We start from the raw sequence: 19376 nt of genomic DNA on the forward strand, positions 1-19376 counted from the left end.
AGATAATCCAGATACTATTGGTTTTATAAAGTTGTAATGGCAGCAACCACCATTATTTCAGTTAATGGTTTGAAACAATTGGTTTGGAAAGTATTCAGATCCCTTTTACTTTAATCAACATGCAACACTCCATAACCAACAAGGGGATTGTTTTTATTTGTTTTTCTAAACAAAACAAATCCAATTTTCTCATTTAAATAGACATTCAGACCCATATTCAGTCATTTGTAGAAATATTATAAGCTGTGACTGATTGATTGGTCAGCTTTGCACACATTAAGGTTGACAGTTCTGTCCAGCAGATTATTTCAGGCACTGGAGATTGAATGCAGAAGATTGAACATCATTCTTTAATTCTGTCCACAGGATTTCAGTGGTTCAGTTCTTGGGGTCTTGGTGAGACAAACTTCTTGCAGCACGATATCAAACCCACGTCACACATAGGGTAACAGCTAGTGAGATGTCAATGTATCTATATTATAAACAATAGTTTAGAATACAACCTACAGATCTGCCCAATAACCAGGACTGTAAGAATTTCTAGGGATTCACAGGAGAGTTCATTACCAAGAAAACAGAGGAAGTCAAATCAAAATCAACAGAAAATGCTAATACAGACTTTAGACCTTTAAACTAAAGTGAGTTTTGTCTTTATAGAGAGTAGACAGCAGAAGAACAAGGTACCCATTTGTACATCTATCAAGTCACCAGCAGGGGAAAGATGTGGTCCATCTCATTATGCTGATAATCTGTCAGTGGTTCTGAAGATAAAGTAAAGTCCAGAGGTCTAGACTAGTACTAGACATTAATATGTATATAGTCAGTCCCTCCAGAAAAACACGATTATACGCTCGCATAATTCAATGCATAATCAGCCAAAGTCCACATATTTATGCGGGGGCCGCATTTTTGCCGCACTTTTGCCGCATAAATTGCCACATAAATTGCCGATTTCCGCGCAAAATATGCAGGGCTTGCATGATTTCATAATCCACATAAGTCACATATATCTTAGCAGAAAGTTGAAAAATGTTGCGTTTACTTCACGCAAGAGCAGCCATTTTCCCCTGTTGCCATGGGAACAATATGAAGTGACGTAATTACGCGACGTGAACATCATCGAAAAGCTGCAAACCCCGCGATGAAGCCATGATGAAACTGCAGTTTTTGCAAGTTCCCGCAATTTCATCGCATAAAATTGCATAAATATCCCGCATATTCCATCACATTTTTTAAGAAAATGTGCCGCATAATCAAGGATTTTTGCCCGCAACAATCACAAAAAAAACTCTGCATTTATCTGGAAGGACTGTATAGTAATGATAAATAATAAAACATTCAGGTACATAGTTGCCATGCCATTCTAAGAAAACAAGTAAAAAATAGATAAACTTAAAGAAAATAAACAACCAAAGAGAAAATCACTAAACAAAACACAAAAACTATAGCAGATCTCACTCACTCTAGGTCTGCAGCACTGTCGATTTTCATGAAGTCTTGTTTGGCACGGAGCAAGATCTCTGGCTCAAGCCTTGGGGTGATATGCAGTGGTGCAGAATAGTTTGGGCAAGGCAGAGGGCAGATGGGCACCAGAGGTAGTGAGAAGAAATTATGCACACAAAGGGAGAGAGACCAGACATATGCACAAACACACACATGAACACACACTCAAACAAGCACCATCTCTCTCACACACACACACATATATAAATATATATATATACACGCATACAAAGCATATTAGGTAATAAATGATCAAGGAGATTTGCACAAACAGAAAAAAAATCATCCGTTAAAAGTGGTACACCCTAATTGTTAAACAGGGGCTTGCAGGGTGGCGTGTCAGATAACTACCCAAACGATCGGCTTAGTGGTACAGATAGGGTGAACCCTGGCAACCAAGACAGAAACCATCTCCTTATAAAAGATTGAACACGGTGCTGGCTAGCCCAGTCAGCTGATTGCTGGGGGTTAGTTAGCCCACAAACTGGCATAGTGGAAGCTGATAAGCATGACATACATGGGTAAAAGCAAGAGTGTGTGTAAAAGGTGGGGGAGGGGAGAGCTCTGTCTGTCTGAGATACTGTTAATAGTTTATTTAACTGGCTTTGTGTGTGCGATGTTTGTTTGTGTTTGTTTGTGCATTTCCTCACTTAATGTCCTGGCTGATTTGCCTCTCTAGGCGGTGCCGCCGCTCTTCCAGCTGTTCGATGGGGCTGTCCTCTGGGAACTCATAAGGAGCGCTTCGCATCTCGCTCTCTGCCATGCTGCGTGTGAACAGCTCCTTGTGCAAACATAATTTATACCATTTATGGTGTCATAAAACAGGAAAACACGTTCAACATCCATGCACTTATGGACTCTGAGGCTCACACAAAATCACCTGCTTCATTTACCTTCAAATAAAGCCATGAAATGCCAAGGAAGATATTGAACTAGTGTGGATCAAAATAAGAAAGCTTTGATGAACATGTGACATAGTTTCTAATGTTATTGCACAATTGTAAGGCAATATTCTTGATTTTACAGGCAGGCAGTTTATTACTTGTGGGTTCATTCAGTAAATCATCAAAAGCTAAAGCTGAATTTATTACCCAGGCAAAGGCCAGCGAGACACTATACAGTTATTAATTGGTTCACTATTAAGGTTTAGAAGATTTTCAAACTGTCCATCCTATATTCAAATAACTGGCAAATTCCATATTCTAACAAATGCCAGTAATAGCTGATTAAATTATCTGAATATTCAGATAAGCTGTACCTAAAAGAACTAATGTAATCGGTGTGGCTTTGAATTCTTACCTCAGCAATCTCTTTGTACTTTTCTTCCATGGATGTTCGCAGGTCAATTGTGTAGTGTGAGAGAGAAACCGATCTCTGGGGCTTAGGACCAGATGCACTACACAGGTCTGTAGGCAGACAGAGACAGAGTTACAGTATGTGATAGAAACACATGGAAAAACAAAGTGCAAAAACTGAGCCTTTTGAACACAAGCACAGTAACGTCTACACGTGTGCCATCATTCGATCATAAAACAGCCATAAACAGGCAAAAGGCTGAAAAAAACGGAAGGAAGGGGTCTGCCTCAGGCATTTGAACTAATTTTATTTATTTAGAAAAATAAGTAATGTAACACTGCTGTCATTTGTAAAATAAAGTAACTTGAGCAGTTATCTAAGTACATTTTTCTGTAATCTATGCATATTTTCTTAGCTATGTAAAATTTCAGCAAAGTAAAAACACTTTTACAGTGTCTACTGAATAGTGTATAATTTGAGGAGGTTTCCTTTGACCAGAGATAGTTACATGGTTTAGTTTTCTGCATCTGGAGCCACACAATGAATTTAAAAAATCCATCTTGAACTCTGAAAGATCACATGCAACAATGTTGTCTCTTTTCTGTAAAGTAACACAGCAACTTTTACTAAGCTATGTTTCTTTTATTAAGGTAATCACCCAGATATATTTGCTTATGTAAAATATGAGTAAAGTAACAGTACCTCCAGTTGACTAATGCAATATTTCCACTACGAAGCATATTGTCTAGGGAAAAGAGCCATATGAATGTTACCAGGTTAGTACAGGCTAACAAAATACTGTTGTGTGTGCTGAAGATTGATTGTTGGATTGATAAGGGCTGTAGTTTACGATGTACATGTTTACTACTGAAACAGCTCTGACAGAAAAGGATTTACCTAGACTTTGGACAAACAGCTAATACAAACAACTGCTAAAACTAGAAAATCAGTCAATATACACCAGTTATTACAGAAGTTGCTGTAACACATTAACTGATCTCACAGGACACAACCAAAGATAGGTTATCAAGTGGTTTCAAGATTGAGAAATCTTTGGCCAAGAACTTCCTTTGTTTCCTTCCTTCGGCTACATGGACACATTAGCCAGTTTTTTCTTTTATATACACACTAAAGAAAGAAAAAACATCAGTTGCAAACAGTCAGCCAGAAGTTAAACAAATGCAAATAGGGCATAACCATGTTTACCTATGAAGCTCCGGTGACAGTGACAGCATGAAAATCCTTGTATTATGTTCAAGAACAGAAGCCAGTTTAAGGAAAGACAGCTGTACCAATATATACTGTGTCACTTCAATCCCACACGGGTATGCACACACACTTGAAAAAGAACTACCCTAACCCACCTGTACACACTGACACAAGCATACACACATCTGAGAATGACACAGAGGGGCCTTTCCCACTCTAGACCTGCTGAAAACAGATGACGCCTGCTCCACTCCAGACTAAACCAAAGTCAAGAGGGGAAAACTACCAAAAGACAAAAAAACCTTTGTCTCCAAAGACTGAGGGACACAGAGGAACAGCAAATTCACTGATTCTTGTGTACGTTCTAAATATAGCCAAGCCATTCACTTAAAGAGAACCATACTTTGAAGATTACCATAGTTATGTGCACACACAGTAATTCACTCACTCATAATAAGTCTATGGCTTTGGGAGTGGTGTGTTCACTCTCCTCTGTAATTGGTTGCCATTGGTTGTACTGTGTCTGGCCTGTCCCAATTAGTCTTTGCAGTCTGCTGTCTGCCTCCAAGGCTGTGGAGTTTGGAATGGACAGAAGCTAACTCTCCCCAGTATACTAATAGTAGCATGACAATGTAAAACATGTCCATATTGCACAAAGAGGTTTTAAAGGATGTGAGTTTCAGCCTTGCCACGATCTGCTGACAATCATATGCTCATTGCTTAAGGACATACAAGAGTGTTTGAACATACATGTGTACAGCATAACCCAACAAATACAGAATTTTTGAGGTAGATATCAATGAGTTTTTACAAAATTATTACATAAACACAACATAACTTTCTAAATTACCTCTAACATGCATTTGTCATATAGGTACTGACATTTCTTGCTATCAACATGGTCTACATATACATCTATGCAAATAGGTCTGCGATAAACTAACATAACCCTGGCCAATTTATCAGATTATATGCAGAGTGTACACATGTGTGGAATGCATATTAAGACATGCCCATTTTCACATGACAAACAGATGACTTCAAATATACAGGCACACAAACAGAGTCATCCCCAATATAGTATCCATGTAATCCCTTGGCCTGTCCACCACAGATGACTCTTAATCCAGCACCCCAACTCTATTTATACCAGTGACATCATGGCAGTAAAGGTCTAGGGTCTAAGGATTGAGCGTGTTGTATGTTGTACAGATTGTAAAGCCCCTTGAGGTAAATGATCGTGATTGGATGCAATTTGTGATATTGGGCTATATAAATAAAACTGACTTGCCTGGAGGGAGCACAAACCCTCTACACACATCTTTACAAGTAAACACAACCACACTAGGGGATCAAAACAAGAGAAGCACTAGCAAGTTTATGATGGGAGACTTCAAGAAAGATTAATAAACCATAAAGGCCTGTATGATTCAGTCAGTTAATGGATCATTTAAAAAGTCCAAATAGCAACTAGACATGTAAATGAGGGTCCTGTTATTTTGTCTTCAAAGTGTTAGTGTGTCTAAAACTTAATTTAACACAGTCAATAAAGATAAATGTCTTTGATCTCTGGGCCATGATGGAGTCCAACCATAAGAAACACTTTAGATGTAGACTGTGTAGATGCCTGTGTTGACAATATGTGTGACTCATTTGGAAAAGAGTGTGTGGATCAACATTGGACAAAACACACTAATTTCCCTTTTTTGGCAGTATTTTTGTAAAGCCTTGACATACACACTTTTGCATTGTGTGTTTCAAACCACTGTACAGAATTGCATGCAATTGTGTTTTGCCACACAGGCTGGCCAATAAACCCAGGCCCTAGCCTCACTTCAAACACACAGTTTACTGTGTGAGGGTGTCTTATCTATGTTAGAATTAAATGCTTCAATCCTTCTATCTTTAAGTAGCCATTGTGAGTAAATGTCTTAGACCAGTGAGTAATACTGATAAAGCTCTCCATCTCAGCTTTCTTTACTACCCACCTGTTCTTTTGAACCCTACCAGAAAGACAGTCATCTAGAAATATGTGGAGCTGCCTCTGCTTTATAAGGATTAATAGTCCTTCCAGTCCCTCAGGCCAAAAGTAGCAGCAGACTAGTCAGTCAGCATCATATAGTAAAGTAGTCAAACAAAACATTGTACAGTAATGTTCTTGAAAATATTCCATAACCAGATTAATCTATATCAATTTGACAACTTCTATTTGGTATATGAAGTTAAGTGTATTTTGACAATAAAAAACTACTTTGTATGCAACAAACTATGTTCCATAAGCCCCACATTGTTCTACATGTATTCTATACTCTGTAATTGATGAGCATATCAATTACAGAGAAGGAGTATAAGTAATTATATACTGTATGTGTATGCTTACTGATTAAATCACCAAATTATAAACTGTGTCACATTGCGCTGGAATCTGACCCGGTTGTTAGACAACTACATTATTCTCAAATGTCAAAAGAGGCCGTCTTGAGTAAAATAACAAGACCCAAGGTTCCTGCCCTTTCGGTGAATACATTTGGCTAGATTTCAACTCATTAGGCACACTGTGCTGGATACAAATACCAAAGGAACAGTGAACATGTTGTGGCACTCCTTGCTCTATTCTTTGCCCCGAAATGTTACTAGAGCCAATTACATGTTGGACAATTTAACCAGTTCATGTCTCAAAGAAATAATGAGAAAAGTATTCTTTTATTTTAAATCTACTTCTTACATGCAACCTCACAATGCCAGCCTACAATTCCCTTTTTTCATTGTGGTCTGGCAATGCTCGATTTAGTTCAGAATGCAAGACAACGGGCGCCCGGATAGCTCAGGTTTACTCCTCGACGCAGTGGGCCCGGGTTCGACTCTGACCTGCGGCCCTTTGCTGTATGTCATTCCCCCTCTCTCTCCCCTTTCATTTCTTCAGCTGTCCTGTCAGAAAGGCCTAAAAATGCCCCCCCAAAAAAAAGAATGCAAGACAACATAGATAATTGATGGGTCTCCTATTCACTCAGATATCAACATGTTAGGGGGCTGGTCCTCTGTTGGCTTCATTAAGTGACAAGGAGTCAACTCTCATAGAAAATTGTCATTTTATTGTGCATCAACTGTTTAGCAGATGTGCTTTTTTTTACAAAAGTGAAGGTAACTATAGCTCTAGGAAGAAATTAACTATTGTCCTGAACAAACAATGACAGTTTTCCTCTCCTTTCTTGTTTACCTCCATGAATTCAGTGGCGTGTCTAGCACTGTCTGTCTAATAACAGCAAACTGGCCGCAATATCTTACTTTGTTCTTACTTGATTTTTTGCACAACTGGTGCCAGTCTCTTGAAATTGAAATTTGACTGCATCCATACCAGTATCATGCCCTTTAATTAAATGCTGTGGATTAATAGCAAATATGTGTTTTTTCCTGCAGCAACAGGCAGCCAAGTGCCCACATGACCCTCTGTCCAACAGTAAAATGTAGGTGTGGGAGCTCTGCCTCCAGTGGTCCAGGCTGGGCCAGAGCCAAGATGGTCTAAAAAAATTGGATTAAATGAAGAAAAACGGAATATGGCGACAAGTATGGCAACATAGCTGATATCATTATCACAATTAAAAACAATATATCACAATATGGCAAATGCATTCAAAATTACATACAATAAAATCCAGTTCAAATTGGGTTCCACTTTTACACATCGCATGACACCAGACTTCATATGTGTGTCAAAAGCTCAACTTCAAAACCTAATTTTAATACTTATTGATTATAGTTTCCTCTACAAGATTAGCTTTGACAATACAGTAGAAAGTTGTAGAACAATAAAGGTACTAATGGTGATGATTCTGATATAAATCAATACACAATTAAAGGGGTGGTTCAGAATTTTGGACATAGGACCTCATTTCCAAGTTAGCCAGTGTGTTATTTATCAGTGGAGACCGTTTTCAACACGTTTCATCCAGTCCTTCCAGTTGCAGAGTTCGCTGGTGCTCTTACCCACTCCACAGTACACCCGAGGCAAATACATTATAACGCCAGACTATCGATGTAAATGTCTGTGTTGACAGAATAATGTTAGAAATAAAACTACCCTTGAATCTCAATGATCGCATTACATTTTGAGGGACTAGTTTCTCAGCAGCGGCGGAATTTTACTTTGCTCCAGTTAGTAGTACTGTGCTGAAAAGTAAACAGAGAAGCGCACTCCAGTTGGGACACCTAGTAGTAGCCTAGAACATTGGTATTGAAGCATTGGACTGGAAACTAAGGACTAGGCAACATGGTGATTCAGTGTGCATTTACAAATTGTAAAAATAAACGCTACAGATGGGCACCACAAAGTTTCCACATCCATTGCGAGATCCAGAAAGGAACCAACTGCGGCTTCTTGCGCTACTCTAGCTTTCTTTCTTCATGGAAGCCGGCTTCCTCTGTAGCCTAGGTAATATCAGTCCGCCGCTGCTGTAGCCTACCACCAACTACAGGGAACAAAGTATAACTATTGCGATGCAAGGGTAGTTTTATTTCTAACATTATTCTATCAACACAGACATTTACATCGATAGTCTGGCGTTATAATGTATTTGCCTCGGGTGTACTGTGGAGTGGGTAAGACTGTTTTTAATGGAAGGCTAGCAGTTACTGTTGACTTGTGCTAGCCTAGCACCAGCAAACTCTGCAACTGGAAGGACTGGATGAAACGTGTTGAAAACGGTTTCCACTGATAAATAACACACTGGCTAACTTTGAAATGAGGTCCTATGTCCAAAATTCTGAACCACCCCTTTAATATTTAAATATTGCCCAGCCTTACTTGGCACCCAGCCCCCTGAAATATGATTGCGTCCCCCCCCTGATGCTTTATTTGTTGAAAATAAAAACAAGTGAAATTAATAATGAATGTGATGTGTTTAATTTAGCAAAATTACATTGTGTTGTTCTATCCTATCCAATATTTCCTATATTCCTAAACAGATTTTCTATGCTGTATTCTGATAAAATCCCCTGGGCCCCCCCTGACTGATTATCATCATGCTGTATTTGAGAAGGCTTGAAAGTAGCGATTGGGGCCATGAACTCATTATGAAAATGTTTATTGAGATAATAAATCATGTCACAACTGGGTCATTCGGGCGCCCGGATAGCTCAGTTGGTGGAGCGGGCGCCCATGTGTGGGTGTTTGCTCCTTGACGCAGCAGGCCCGGGTTAGACTCCGACCTGCGGCCCTTTGCTGCATGTCATTCCCCCCTCTCTCTTCCCTTTCATGTCTTCTGCTGTCATATCAAAATAAAGGCTGAAAATGCCCCCCCCCCCAAAAAAAAAAGAACTGGGTCATTCTCCCATGGGTCTCTCTTTTTGCAACCGAGGGAGTCGCCCCCTGCTGGAAATTAGATAGAATGCAGGACATCTGATTGGCTTCACTTTTCAGGCCCGGGCAGTTTGTCCATTATTATTATTATACAGTCTATGTGTACAGCACTAAAAGTCAGGGATGTCACGTTGCAGCAATGCATGATGGGCATCTTAGAATGAGAGAAACGGTTGATGGCATAAAAATATGCCAGTGTCCCAAAGTAATTGTTTTAATTTACTTTTTGGTCTATTGCGATTGTGGCTTTAATGTTTAGAAAGATATTTTACTTTATTTCCTGGGAGGAAGAGTGATGACACACACTTGTTCCTTAGCAACTACAGATGATAAACTCCTTCAGGTCTTCGTCTCGAAAATATATTATCAATACTAGGGATCAAGTTCCCTGGTAACAAACATGGCTTATACAAATTCACTGTGTAAACAGTTTGTGTTTTCTTTTAAAGAAAAACACAAGACAAAAATACATTTCAATGCATGCAGAAAAACCAAGATAATTGTCAGTACAGTGGAAGGAGAAATTTACCTTAAAAGGCAGGGTTGGTAATGTTAAAAAGCTAGCAAGATTTGAAAGTAGCATCTACTTAGTGCTCCGTCTAACCCCTCCCCCTGCTCCGACCCACAGAGCTGCATGAGCACCGCTGCTTCAGAGCAGAGCGGAAAAAGGATCGCAATTTCACTTCACGTCTCATTCACCGGTAAGCAAACACCCAATATTATCATACTGAATGTTTCGAACAAACATGACTACGGTTAGCAATTCAACAATGACGCGCATTGAGCTCAGGCTCGCATTTCATTGGTTCTTTCAAAGCGGACCGCGAGGCAGTGATCGGTAGGTGTTTTCACAGGATTACAGTAGCCACAGATGACAGATCTTTTCAGAGCCCATACGTTATTTATTGCTGTCAGGGAGTAAAGACCATTTCAAAAAAATATATAAAAAAGTATACTGTATATTGTAAATAGTAACCAACCCTGCCTTTACCTGCTACTCCGCAGCTTTCTATAACATAAACAGCCTTTAAGAGGAGATGGATAAGTCACTTGTCATTGCCATCACATACACCAACACACAAAATAGATGCTTTTAAAACTGAGACCCCAGCAGTTTACAGTATCTGTCTGCTCATACAAACTGCCTGTAGAATACAGTGTTGATGAAGATGCAGTTCTAAATAAGATATTTATTTTGTTCCAGCTTCGCTGGCACCTTGTCAGCAACTGTATGTCTGCTGCGACTGCCTTTCTTGTAGACCGTGTACCTTATGCTGTATGTTTTGTTCATGTTGGCACACTCACAAGGACCTTAGTGATCAATCCACTGGGCATTATTACAGCAACAGCAGCAGGGACTAGATGTCCCAAATGTTCACTATCTGCAAGAACCAGACTATGCAATAAACTATGGCACACATCAAGCTTTCCAAATATCTGCACAATAGCAACAGACCGAGCTAACAGATGCATGACGTATTTTTCTCTTCCACCTTAAGAAAATCCTCCCCTCACTTCTATATTTCCTCCCACTGTTTTCTACTTCAGCTTATTCCAGTACACAGCAACTGTGTTTACTGACACCTCATCTGTCATTATGAGCTTGCTTGTGCAGTATTTCAGGAGTGATAAGTACCATGCCTCACACAGAACTGCTGTAACTTCTAGTAACACAGTATTCACATTCACATTAACAGGCTCTACAGTATATGATAATGTTTATCATTAAGCAGCAAAGGTTACAGTACCTCTATCTCCCTGTCTTGTCCTGTTCTCACAGTCTCCGTTACGGTTGCAGTGGCCTTGTCTGAGCTCTTGGGATGCTGGGACATGTAACTAGGCCTGGGACGGCCGATGCACCCTCCCCCCGCTGGCACAGTGGAGGAGAGAATGACAGCAAAGAGAGAGAAGGGAGAGACAGGATACGCTCTTTCCTAAACACAAGCTGCTCTAACACCAGGATCACACAATCCCCTCCTTTTCTCTTTTCTTTACTTCTCCTGTTGTAGCTTAACTGTCGCCACCTCCAGTGTGTTGGTGAAGCAAGTTTTTTTTCCTTGCTCTGATTCTCTCTCTCTGCCTCCGTCTCTCAGCTGCTTCCTGGATTACACCGGTTTTCAGTGCATGAACAGCCTCCAAGATCCCGGATTTAAATACTGATTTAGAACATACCACATGGCAGAAAAGAGGAGGGACCGGGGTGAACCACTTCAGCCTCTATTGTGCTGTAAAATGAAGGAGGCCCTGCATCTCTGGCCACTCCCATTTCTTCTCTACCTCCCACCTCTTATTCATGATGCACCACTTCCATCACCTCATGACTGCAAACCTTTAAATCATGTTATGAATACCAGTATTTATATAAAACAATTATTACATGTCCATTAAAGGCATGTTCTGTTGCACATGAACACATGTGCAGCAACAACATTCCTTAGTATGTGTCATATAATCACTTAATTAATTTGCCTCCTGTAGTTACCAATACTTCAGCACTGTAATATAGTCGTTGGTTTTAAATGGCTTATTGCTGTGACTTAAAAGGTCCAATATGTAATATATTTACTGTAATAAATCCAAAAATGACCCCAATGTGTCATCAGATATTAAGGAAACATGCCAATGCCAGTATTTTCTCCTTTTGAAATTTCCGTTCCGTGACGGAATGTCTGTTTGTGTTTTGGCCTGTGTGTTGTTATCAACTGCCCAGTTTGACAGCCAGGCCGGGTTGCCAGATATATTGTAAAAATGTAAACTCAGTGCGCTACAGCTGTAACGTTAGTACGGCCATGAAAGCAGCAAACAAATGAACAAACAGGATCAACGGAGATAGATTCTACCCGACCTAAAAAACCCTGGCATGTTTCTAACAGTTGCATGACCAGAGACGTTACAAACCCCTGGTAAATATTGGAGATGTATTTGAAAGATGGAGACAGCTTAGAGCCTAAAAGGACGCTGAGTTGGCGGGGGAAGACGACTCTCTCCAGTATTTTGAATTTGTACTGCAGTAACTATTTTACACTAGTAACACTAGCTGTCAGTATTACATATTGCACCTTTAATATTTTAATGTTATTATGTGCGGATCGTTTTTTTTCTGCTTGCTGTTGATGATTCTGGGTTGATGCATCCATGCAACGTGCAGCAAAATAGACTTAACTACATTTTTTTATGATGTTAATCATTTTTATGTGATCGTCAGATGTTTAAATTCAATGTCTGAAGTACGATTACTTGCGTTTGTGAGGTTGATATTCGTATGACTGAGCACAAGTATGAGTATATGATTGTGTGTACATGCAAGTGAGCTCATTTACATGCAGCATGCCATGTTGCTTCCCTGCATAGACCACATAATGCCAGGAGGATGTTTCCTTCCTCTCTCTCACATGACTCCTGTGCAGCACAAGGGAAGGCCTGTCTGCTGTATTTCATTTCATGTACAAGAAATCTGCAAACGCTTCTTTTTCAAATTCCCTGTTTAGTGAATTTTCAAAGCTAGGGAGGTGTTCCAGGCACGTCCAGCTGGGAGGAGGCCTCGGGGGAGACCCAGGACTAGGTGGAGGGATTATATCTCCAACCTGGCCTGGGAACGCCTCGGGATCCCCCAGTCGGAGCTGGTTAATGTGGCCCGGGAAAGGGAAGTTTGGGGTCCCCTGCTGGAGCTGCTACCCCCGCGACCCGACCCCGGATAAGCGGATGAAGATGGATGGATGGATGTTTAGTGAATTTTCAAAGCAACACTCAGAGCAAAGATCATTAAGAATTTTTCCACGTGAAGGTCTGTGAACTTGTGCTAGCTTGAGGCAATTGTTTTTCTTTGACTTTCTGTTCTGAGCTTGAAAACTGAAATGGCATCCCTTGTTTAGGGTAAATGATGATGAGGAGTAAATGTTTTGCCATTGATGACATTACTTGCTTACAACAATAAAATCAGATCAAGCTGAGAGATTTGCTGCAAAAATCCAGACAATATACATGTCCACTTTCTTTCTTTAAATATTTCTGGAAAGCAGCCTGAGATTGGCGTGTTTTTCTGACTCCTTTTTTTTTTTTTTTACCCTTGTCAAGCAAACCTAATACTAACCCTGCAAAGAAATTCCCATGAATAAAACAGGACAAATATTCCACAAAATACTCATGGCTTTCCAGCATTCAGACTGATGCTGTGTATCTCTTTTCCCGAGTCCATCAGAAAACTTCTCAAAACAATAAAGCCTCCCTGCAGCCCATCATGTGCAAATACACAAAGACACTGCCTGTATACTCCCGTATACACATGCAAACACACATACGCTGCATATACACACGGACAGTCACACACTTCAAAATAAACAGACACGCACATTCCCACCCCTTTAATTCTGTGATTATCCAGAGCCCTGTCCGGTCACCAAACCTCTTGCCACCTCTCAGTGCAGCTCTCACCATATCTGAATATAGAAGAGAGAAGCACTGTGTCACTTGACACTGTCAACATGTAGCACACTGTACTTGGTACTGCTCGGACATTGAGAGGTTAATATCCCATTCCTGAGACCAAAGGTGTGTCAGGGATCAAAGCCGAAGCCAATAATAAGGGTGTTGCTTCACAGAGATAGCTTCTGATTACACGACCTGTTTCTAAGAACTTGTCAACTCAAGGCCCGTGGGCCAAATCCAGCCCCTCGCAAATTTTGATCCAGCCCGCATATCAATTTAGGTTCACAACACATTTTTGCCCACATAGTTGTGCGCCAAACCAAAAAGACGGGAAACTGTTTTCAAACTATAATTACGCTACACTCAAAGCCAAATTTGGCAGATTTCTGATATTGAGACTTTAAGAAATTTCCAAACAACCGGTCAGTTTGTATATTCAGGCCTGTGAAACAGGTTGTTGTTAAAAAAAAAAAAAAAAAAAATGGAATCATTGTTTTGCTAAATTCTATGACTTTTTTAGGGCTTCATGTCGACCAAACTGTAAGTGAGAAAGCTATATGAGACATGCAATAATACAGTCAAAGATATTTGACTGTTTAGATTTAATAAAATCATGTCAATAAACTATACATGTCTGGCCCTTGATGCGATTCTCATTTTCCAGTGTGGCCTTTGGTAAAGTTGAGTTTGACACCCCTGATGTAGACTATCACACTCATCATTCTTGCTTTGATATACAGTCTTGTTTGGTAAAACTGTGATCACAGAATTCTATAGATGCTAGATAGTCTACAGAGTCTGTTAAGTAATTGATTAATTGTTTTCTCAGAGCCCAAGGTGACATCTTAAAATGTCTTGTTTTGTCTGACCAACAGTTTAAGACCTAAAGATATTACATTTACATTGATATACATATTTGAGAAGCTGACAAGTGACAATTTATATTATCTATTGATTCATAGCCCACATCTCACCCCACTGTCCTAGAATGAGTGATTTACTCTTAGAGCTCACTGATGATCAGTGAACTGTGATCAGTGTGTTGAGAAACTGTGTGGGTGTTTGCATCTTTTCACAATGCATTAGTGGAGATCATTAAGTGACCAGGGAAGTGGTGGGCGAGCGATGACTCTTTGAGGTCACAGGACAATAAAAAGCCAGTCAGGGACCAAACATCAGCTGACACTGGATCATCTGTGATCAATGAGGTGGATTAAATGAAAACGGATCTTCATCAGAAGCCATGCTGAGGGCAGAGACAGACCAAAGCAGCATGCTTAACTGTACCTCAGCAATGAAATACAACCCATCATAACCTTGTGTACACAAGCATCGTCTGTCAGCCTGCAAATCACCCCAGTGAGACATGGTGTGTCCAATGGCATGTTGAGTTGTGTGTGTTTGTGTTGTGGTGACACTAAAAGACAGATATTGTGGCTCTGCTGGTTATCTACTCGCCCCAAGCAACAATAGGCCCACCTGTTGGTATTACAATTTTTGAGGCCTTGGTTCCTGGTCCTCCAAAATCCCTTTTCCAGAACTGACACACTTCCTCTGTTACATGGGAAGCAAATGGGCTATTTATATCAGAAGAAAACCCTGGAATGTTCCACGCAAACACAGAACAAAGTGGTCCTCACTCATCTCTCACTGCAGAGCAGCCAAAGACCTGAGACCGGACAACCAGCCACTTGTTTAAAACTGATGGACTGACTTTACAAAGCACTTTTGTGCCAGAGACTCCCTCTAGTGGTGAAATTAAAAAATGCAGAACTGTACTTATTAAGCAGTTCACAGAAAATGTTCACACATTTTACCAAAAATAAAGTCCCAATATAAAATATATGCCTAACTGGGTTTGCACATAATGTATTAACTTCTGATACAAAAGTCAATAATTGTCATACCTTTCAGTTGCTCTTAGTCCCAAATGTGTCTTCACTGGTTCCCTCATTGATGTAAATTTTAAAGTTTAATAATATAAATAAATGTAAATTGTGCAGTGGCACTTAGGTTCTGCTTTATCTCTCAGTAGTGAAGAAATACATCAGACACCTCTTCAGCAGGAGTAGGGAACACAATATTCCTTAACACCCACAAACACAAATATTATGGGGCCCTGGGCAGGGTCTCAGAAGTTTCTGTCTACTGCGGGGCCAGAGGGGTTGGCGGTGGAGTGAGGTGGACAGGCCGATTGTGCAGGTTAAGGTCCATAGAGCAACAATCTACACGTTGTTGCCACATATGTAAATTAGAATCCTGACAGGGTGATGCAAGACTGTTGTTTTGGACTGATTCCTCTGCCCTCTCTCTCCCTTTGTGATCTGATCAGCGGTATGAGCTCCATAGGCGCACAAATATTGATTTATTATTATTATTATCATTATTATTATTTATTATTATTGATTTTCTATGATCAGAACTCCGTCCATGGCAACTGTCTGTTGTCTGTGTGAATGGCGTGATTGACCAATCAGAACCTGGTATTCAACAAGGCAGTGTAATAATGATTTAGTATGGAAAGCTCCCTAGGGGTAACGGAACAGAGCCCACATGACTAGGCAAGTCATGAGATACAGAACACACATGAATGCAAGATAAGCCCACAGAGACATGCCATGAGGGGAACAGTATTTCTGATAAATGATCAACCAGAACAGGGGAGGCTGGGGTGGTAGAGGGAGCACAGTAACCAGTATCTGCAGCATGGAGCAGATGTATAGCAAGTAGCACGCATTCAGGCTATCGTGGAGCTGTTTTCTAATAGACTTTGTATCCAAATGTACATGCCAGAGACCCTCTACATTCTGTTTACATTATCCAGCACCATACAGAGCACAGAAATCCACAGAGAATAATTATGGTATGAGGCAGGGAGGACTACTTTGCAAATGTGGTTGAGTTGACAACACAATTTAAAAGAAACAAAGAAAATATATTTAAACATAATCTGACAAGCTAGACGACAGCCTACAGATAGAAGGTACAGAGGGTAGTGTCAAGTTATAGGCCAGTAAATTAGTAAAGATCAAGGTAAGAACCTCTGAATGAGATCAGATGACAACAGAAAGCGCAGAAGTGACTCATGCTGGAGAGAGGAATTCCCTCCACCTCTCTGCCAGATACTCTAATAGCCTCTATACATCACGTCATATAGCTTTGGCTACAAAGCTAGGACATTACATATTCTGCTTCATGTGATGCAATGAAGGTCCAGTGGGAGAGAGCAGCCTGCAGCCAGAGACAGATTCCTGCACTGAGAATACAGAGTAATCAATGTTTCCACCAGCAAATCAACAGCAACACTTATATAAGATAACCATTCTAAATGTGCAGGAGATAAGAATGTACTTAAAAAAACTAGGGCTGTCAAAATAACGCGTTAATTTTGATTAATTAATCTGAGAAAAAATAAAGCGTTAAAAAAAATTAACGCAGATTAATCCATTCCATATTGACGTTTGCATAGAGACGAAAATCTGGTGGAACTGATATGTCTGCGCTTCTCTCTGCTGCTCTGAAACAGACGTTACAGGAAACACAAACACCGCTGCATGTGACGCTAGTTGACACAATACTCAACAGCAGCTAACGTTAGCCTACCGCTAGGTAGTAGCTGGATTAAACACGGTTAAAATGCTGACAGCTAACGCTAAACGGTGTAAAGTGTGACTGTGTTTTACTGTAGAGGCTTCAACACCGGGATGTAACAATCTGCAGCTGCCGTCGGAGAAACAACACGGACGGTTCAATGAAACTGGTAAACTACAGCCTCGTGGTGCATTTGAAGTTATTGTAAATGTCCTTTTCCTATCTGGTTGTTGTTTTTGTCGTTCAACAGCAATTTACTAGTGAAATAAGTTATTGTTATTGTTATACATTATTATTAAATCATTTAATTTTGACCATATGGCCTTGGCAATAAACAAGCTGTTCTTTAATGTCACCAACTGTTGTTTAGTACCCTTTTTAAAAAAATTTTAATCGATTGACAGCCCTAAAAAAAACTAAACTTAACTGCCAAGATTCTTAAAAGGAAAGATGCCGTATAGTGGTGCTATTTCTAAAGGTTGCTATAAGAAGTAACATAGGAAACACTGAAGGCTTCAGTTTATGACATGGATTGAACACCTACTGCTCAAGCTGCAGCAGCTTTTTCTGCAGCAGTAATTTGGCATCATGAATGCTAACAGACTGGTGTGGTCAGATGGAAGTGCTATAATGGGTGGCCTACATGTGGCTCTTATGACAGACTGGGAGTGCAGAGGGCTCAGCCAAGCGGCTAATTGAGAGGACTTAAATAACTGCATGGATGGAGAGACCTCTAAGTTATTTATTACTGCAGCAAAGGCAGGCTTCCTCAGCAAATACAGTAGAGTGTGTGTGTGTGTGTGTGTGTGTGTATATGTGTATGTGTATGTGTATATGTGTATGTGTATGTGTGTGTGTGTGTGTGTGTGTGTGTGTGTCAACGTGAGTTACTGCTTGAGATCGGCTGCAGCATCCCTCCAAACACTCAACATTTGTTCTGTGCTATGGCACACTGAGGAAGTAGCTTCAAATTAAATCAATTTTAACATTTAATTGCCTCATAGATACATTGCTGATCTAACCTTTTAGTTTCTCCCCAAAGAGACCAGTTAGCATCAACTTCAAAGGTAATCACTGAGCTACGATCATGTGGCCTGTATCCCATCACACTAAAAAGTTAATGAAACTCCTACGCATACCTTGTGAATTGACACTACAGTTAATTATAATACCACAATGTACCAGGGATACAAGCCTGTGGTGAAAAAGTCCTATTAAAATGTCATATACTACTAATATATTATTGATAGAATACCATTGAATAAAGGACACCCAAATAGGAATTAGGAAACTTAATTTCCTAAATTTTGTAATATTTTGTTGTGATGATGAGAGAGGTGCAGTTGCAACACAAAACGATCCCACTGCTCTGTCTAACCCAAGCTAATGAGATAAGGAGAAGCCAGTAGACCCATGATAACCTGTTGTGGCTACAAGGGGAGGGCAAAGGGGCCCATTAAGGGGTGGGCATCCCTTTACAGTGCAAGAATTATCCAAATATACCTTCAACCTTCATAAACTGCCACCTTTTAAAAAGGTTTATCTCCAACATTCGACATTCAAACAAGTACAATTAATGTTTAGAAATAATATCTTTGTTACAGTGTTTTACACTGTTCAGTTAGTTGGTCAACACTGGGGAAGAAATAATCAACATAATAATGGGTGCATATCTATTTGGGCGGGCAACCCACATGACAGCTATCTATGGGAAACACTCAAAAGGCGGTTACTATAGCGCAATAGTGTGTTCTTTCTTCGGCATGCACAATATTACAGTTGAATCAGTAAAAGCAGACTCAGATCCATATTTTAGGTTTAGCTGTATTATAATATTATTTATTGCATGGTATTTATTAACGTACTAACATTAGAGTGTCAATTACAGAGCAGTCAAAACCATTGTCTAGTTTAGAGCTGACAAGATTTGCTGAACAATTGATGAGTCGATTGACAAAACTAATCAACAACAATTTAAAGCTATAGTGCGTAATTT

At 40.0% G+C, this 19376-nt stretch overlaps 1 protein-coding gene across 10 annotated transcripts in view; it reads right to left on the reverse strand.

Annotated features, from left to right (window-relative positions):
• ampd2a (adenosine monophosphate deaminase 2a) overlaps positions 1-19376 on the reverse strand; it is a 38051-nt gene that overhangs the window by 9325 nt on the left and 9350 nt on the right. For 4 of the 10 annotated variants that reach the window (XM_078248497.1, XM_078248491.1, XM_078248496.1 and 1 more), the window contains 4 exons: positions 2803-2909; positions 2397-2435; positions 2154-2284; positions 1463-1531 (listed from right to left, as the gene is read on the reverse strand). In XM_078248497.1, coding sequence (XP_078104623.1) covers positions 1463-1531; positions 2154-2284; positions 2397-2435; positions 2803-2909 — 346 coding nt within the window. Of the gene's footprint in view, positions 1-1462; positions 1532-2153; positions 2285-2396; positions 2436-2802; positions 2910-11112; positions 11235-19376 lie in introns of all 10 variants that reach the window. The other 6 variants (XM_078248499.1, XM_078248502.1, XM_078248492.1 and 3 more) reach the window with 5 other exon arrangements.

The sequence above is a fragment of the Sander vitreus genome, chromosome 4, assembly GCF_031162955.1.
Source record: "Sander vitreus isolate 19-12246 chromosome 4, sanVit1, whole genome shotgun sequence".
NCBI classification, from domain to species: domain Eukaryota; kingdom Metazoa; phylum Chordata; class Actinopteri; order Perciformes; family Percidae; genus Sander; species Sander vitreus.